Here is a 5,947-nt window from a genome sequence, read left to right as displayed (position 1 = left end):
GCGAAGAAATCGCTAAAGGTATTATTTATTCAAGACAAAAACAGGATATCGTAAAATTTCTACATGTATGTATGTGTATGAATGTGTGGATGTATGTAAATCAATTATAACGATATTTTATTTTACTGAAGACATAAATGTCTATTAAGGTGAAAAAACTGTTCCTGTTACCTGTAATTTTTTTATTTTTAATTTTAGTCTTATTAAATTTAAATTTTACACGTAATAGATGTGTGCAATAGATGATAGCAAAAATAAAACTATTATATAAATATTTTTATCTCTTATTTTAAATATTTAAACAATAATCAACTGTATAAATTACCGCATATACCGAATATATAAAAAAAAAGCAAATGCAATATTATTATAAATTAAAACGGAATTATTTTGCTATCTCAAATTGTAAGCTAAAACTTACGCAAATAACTATCTCTTATTATTTATTTTCATTGCTACGCTCGCTAATTTACAAGAGGCAGCGTTTTTTTCACGATGCTTCTCGCATTGCATAAAATTCTTGTAATATTGCAGAACTGCCGGCGCATATTCAGACGAAAACTCTCTTAAATCTCGCAAGTAATTTTATTCGCGAATGGGGAGAAAAACCATGTAAAACGCGATCCCATTTCAAAATTTGCAGATTCTGCGACAGCATTATCAACGACGGGACTCTGCAATACGCGGTATAAAATACAAGTTATTAACATAATACTTTAATAGAATACAAGAGAGTTTTATCTTCTTTGTGAAAGATTTATTTTCGCAAGAATATTTTTTTCACTTGCATATAAAAATTATTTTAGGAGAAACCTTGTTGCGTCGAAGCAGAACATTTCAATCGATTATTGAAGGAATGGCTCTCGCTATACATGTCACATGTAATCTTTATTTTACTCATGAAATTATGCCTATGCTAAACAGATTCATTCATCATTGTCTTTTTGTAGAATATATCTTATCTTATCTTATCTTTTTGTAGAATACATCAAAATTAAAATCTGCCAATCCTACTGAAGTTGAATACAAAATGAATTATTTCAATGCGAATATTTTGCAGAAAAATGATTTTACAAGATTTGATAACATCAATAATGCAGAATTACAATTAGTTCCTCCTATAAAAAATGGCATAGCATCATTGAAAGATCATTACAAGAGTCACATTGACTCTCAATCGAAGACATATCCGAATACGGTGACAAAATTACTTGACAAACATCAAGATAACGTTTTAAACGCTTCAGGAGAAGTCGATCCGCGAAAAGCTAAGCGTCTCATTCAATCAACTATCGAAATGGGTCTCGGTACTGGAATCGTCAACGATCAATCGAAAGCAAATGGCAATCTTTCATCTCGGCGCGAAAAAACAACATATCCGAGTACTACGACAAAATTACATGACAAACATCAAGATAACGTTTTAAACGCTTTAGGAGAAGTCGATCCGAAAAAATCTAAGCGTCCTATTCAGTCGACAATCGGAAAGGGTCTCGGTACCGAAACTGCCAACGATCAATCGGAAGCAAATGGCAATCCTTCACCTCGGCACGAAAAAACAAGAGTATCGACAAGTGGAGCACGTAGTGAGGACTATACAAAAAATATCGACACAGAAACGGCAAGAATACGCGAAAAACGTGACAATAATCCAAATCAGCACAGACTCGGCGAGGTTGAAGATAAGGATCGACAAGATCGCCGCTTGACTCAACGTGACATGCAAGAAGAAGCGAACAGACCGCGGATTGCGGCTGGAAAAACACGAAAAGATGGAGGTACGAAAAACGGGAATACGGTAGAAGAGAGCAACGGGAATCCCGATAAGAATCCTTATCATCGCAGGGAAGAACGCGAGACGCGATTGCTGGATAACAAAACGAAGAAAATCGGCCGATTGGATCGAGTAGAAGAGAAGAACATTTCGATAGAGACATCGAGGCCAACCAAAAGATCCGAGGTAAAGCCGGATGGGAATGAACGCGATCGAGACGAAAACGAGGAAAACCCAACTACTCACCGAGATAGGAAGACAGAAGCGAAAGATAAAGACAAGAAGGAAGGAACGATGCTCCTAAATAAGAATAAGGAGCCTGGGAGTAAGAAAGCGACGATTTCGCTTGATGACGCAAAAGAGGGACTCTTTGCCGTTAATGAAGAGGGAAAACTTTCTACAAATAATAAACGCAAAGCAGTTTCAACTGAAAAAAGATACGATCTCGAGGAGGCGAGAAAATGGAAAGTTAATAGTAAGTGTCCACAGACATTTTTATAAAATACAAAAAGAAAACATTGGACACATTATGAAAAACTAGTATATTTTTTTTCAATTTTATGTAGAAATTGAATTTCGCGTGATTTAACGAGTGCAATGTTAAAATAAAAAATGCGGAGAATACTATATTAAAGTTAAATGAAATCATTTCTAGTACTATGTTCCTCTTATACTATCACAGCAAATCGCATTATCAATCGCGTGAAATAATGCGATGTGCGTGATCGATTCTCGTTACCGGATTCCAGTTATGGAAAATATCTGTTGCAGATCCTTCAAATTCGATCGAGTACCAATTATCGAACGCGCACTTTGTGAAACTCGGTTGGACGATGTTACCGATTACCAAAACCATGAGAAAAATCATACAATATGAAGCCAGACCGGCAAAGCCCAGTCTAGATTTGTAAGTGATATTCATTATTCATATCTATCTCTGTGTATCTATAAAAAAATTATGTAAATGTAAAATATATATAAATAATATACTTTTTAAATAGTATTGAGAGAGCAATAAATAAGCATATTATTTGCGCATTATAAAATAATGAAAATTATTAAAATTATTATCATAAGATTTTATAATATAATAATATTTTAAAATTAATACACTAAAAAAAAAAACAGATTAAAGACGATGGGTCCAATACTATAACTAATCAAATAAATTAGTAGGTGCTGAATTAAAGTAATTAAAAAGTAAACGGACTAAACAATGATTAAATTATGTTACAGCCAACTTCGCAAAAAATCTCATGACTTAATTACTAATTAGTAAACAATTAGGCCGATAAGTAAAGTTAATGAGACACCATCGCAAGTCGAGCATGCTTTTTAACGATTTCACAATTTAAATTATTTAATATTGCGTATGATTAATCACTGAATGATTAAGTGCAATTTGTTTGTATATTAGGTTCAAAAAATATAGTCGCAAGGATATGGAACATTATGAAGATGGGCTGACGCCATTTTTAAAATTCCATTCCGATGGTTCCGGCGAGTTATTTTATCCCAATGGCATATTAGCTATTAGAATTTACAAACCGAAAAACCGGAAATGTAATTTGAGCCATTTACATAGTGCGATTTATACAGAGTATTCCACTATTATCTGTTCCATAGATTGTTTCTAAATTATTTGACAGATTTCGCATTAATTGATTTAAAAAATGAAATACAAATAAAGTTAAATAATAATTACATTGGTTTAATTTAACTTGATGCATTAATTACATAATACAATTAAATATTAAATTATAATTTGTATTAAATAATTAGAATAAAAATCATAAAGCTCGAATTATATTTTATTAATAAAATAAGATTTGTATGTCCTTTGCGAATTTTTAAATATACATTGTTAGTAAATAAGAAATAATTGTGTATCATAATCGTGTTTCCTTCTGTCCATTATCTAATCAATATTTGGAAACTGAGATAATTCTGGAACACTCTTTATATATGTATATACAATTTATATAACACAACAATATTTCGAATTTATCGTCATCCATCAAAAAATTAAGTATAAATATAAAAAAATAGTGATAGTGAATAATGAATAAAATTATCAAATATTTTTCAAAATTACATCGATGATTGTTAAAATGGATTTATCAATTTTTGACTGGTGACGATATCATATTAGTAAATACCATACTCGTTCCACTAAGAAAATCGGCCTTCGGGGACGGGCTTAAAAAAATCGCTGCTATCGATTTCAAGATGATATGTATACTGTGTTCACGCCAGGAGGCAAAGATGCATTGGGGATAGAAAGGGAGCCTCAACTCTTGGCGATATTCGACACTATGGGATACGGTGTCGTTTTCGACGTTAATGGCACGGCGAGGTTCGTGCGAAAAAAGAATTTACAAAGAATGTTTAATTACTGTCGCGAAAGCCTTTGTGTCGCTCGACCGATTCACGATTCCAATTACTTCCGCAGGCTGTCCTACAACCAGATCGGAGGAATTTTTACGGACAATCCCGCGGGCCTGCCCCTCATTTGGACTTGGAATGGCAAGCCGAGAGAGTCGATACTCGAGACTGTGTACATGGTAGGTGTGAACGCGTTTACCAGAGTTTTTCCCATTTTCCTCGCGTATAGATTTTCGATCAATCATGAATAAGCGAACGGAACTTAAAACTTTTCATCTTCTTCAACTTTTCCATCGGATTACGGATTACGGATTGAAAATATGCGAAAGTAGCCTTTATATATACGTTGTTCTTAGTCTTGTAAACAAAGTAACTTGAATTTATCCAAACGATTTAAAAAGTCATTTATAAGAAGAACGAACAAAGTGAGTGTCGTCGATCTTATGCAAGATTTAATATTCCAAAATTTATCGTTAGATTATATGAAATGAACAAAAAAGGTTTTTTTCTTTGAAAATTACAGGAAAGAAAGACCGATTGGTTACAAATGGAATTTTTCTCCGCTCCAAATAAATCGACGAAAAAGTAAGTCGATTGTTTATATACATATATAGAGCAGTAATATTTATGCGCGATACGTACCGGTTACGTTTGATTGGCTCCGCAGTTCCGGAAATGTTAAGACACCGACTAGTTCGAGAAATAAGGAAAAGAAGGTCGTCGAGATACAGAAACCTGTTGTCGAGAAGCGACAAGAAGAGGTCGAGAACAAGTATGTCAAGCAAAAAAAGTAGAGCAAGTTCTATCCGAACAAAGCATTCTGATTACGCGATATCCTGGAGATAAATTGCAGCAGTATTTTACTAAAAGAGCGCATCATTTAATTATTAATCTACACAAAATAAATATGCATATGAATCATGAAAATTTATATAACTTTTATGAAAATCCTATTAATTGTAATTACAGAATATAATCTACTAATATATTTCCAATGTAATAATAATAAAAGTAAAAACAATATATATATATATATATATATATATATATATATATATCATTCTATAATAACAATTAATAAATAATCAATGTACTTCTAGATCGACCGACAATCAAGATTTTTCCGAAGAGAACATGTGTCACATAAAAATAATTTGCATGAAACTAAATGAATTTCTTAGCCTGCGAATCATCGATCGAAAAAACATCAGTTTACGATTTTGTGCTAAAAATAAAAATATCAGGTGTTACGATTATTTTAAACAAAATATGTTTTTTTCGAAAATGATTGTTTTTATTAATTTTCCTTGCTAATTATCTCGATTTTATTTTGCAGAATAGAATTGGGGACAGTTATGAATTTTAATAAAGAAAAAGCATCTCGTATGATAGACGCAAGCGATTGGAAAAGCGATATGCTAAGGTATAAACCAATAACGTAATGCAAATTTCAAAACTGTCATAAAAATTATGTTGCAGATGTCGATTCCAGGAGAATTTGTCCAAAAAATTGGAATCGGATAGCAGTCTGTACGATTTAGCTAAGGAGTATCGAAAAGTAAAAAAATTCGCGAAGCAACGTAAAGTCATGGTTGCCAAATACAAACCTTTTTCCATGATCAACCGTGCCTTCACTTGATCGTATAAAATGAGGAACTAGAAATTTTAAACTACACAGTTGAAGAAATGCATTCCATAAGTATCGAAATTTTTTTTTGAATACGTTGTTTCAATGTAATATAAAGGATATATAAATAATAGTTCAAGGAGAAGAGACAGGGACGCATA

At 32.4% G+C, this 5,947-nt stretch overlaps 1 protein-coding gene across 1 annotated transcript; it reads left to right on the top strand.

The window, feature by feature from the left end:
• Positions 1-416: 416 nt before the first annotated feature.
• Positions 417-5,802, top strand: LOC126853746 (uncharacterized). The gene is made up of 12 exons (XM_050599778.1): positions 417-686; positions 807-881; positions 983-2,249; positions 2,546-2,681; positions 3,192-3,337; positions 4,004-4,130; positions 4,227-4,338; positions 4,683-4,744; positions 4,827-4,931; positions 5,260-5,403; positions 5,496-5,582; positions 5,639-5,802. Exons 2-12 carry the CDS (start codon positions 873-875, stop codon positions 5,796-5,798), a joined length of 2,355 nt encoding a protein of 784 aa, XP_050455735.1. The 5' UTR covers positions 417-686; positions 807-872; the 3' UTR covers positions 5,799-5,802.
• Positions 5,803-5,947: the final 145 nt, after the last annotated feature.

The sequence above is a fragment of the Cataglyphis hispanica genome, chromosome 12 (genome assembly GCF_021464435.1).
Source record: "Cataglyphis hispanica isolate Lineage 1 chromosome 12, ULB_Chis1_1.0, whole genome shotgun sequence".
NCBI classification, from domain to species: domain Eukaryota; kingdom Metazoa; phylum Arthropoda; class Insecta; order Hymenoptera; family Formicidae; genus Cataglyphis; species Cataglyphis hispanica.
The sequence above is the reverse complement of the archived record's forward strand: the minus strand, read 5'-3'. Positions and strand labels throughout refer to the sequence as shown.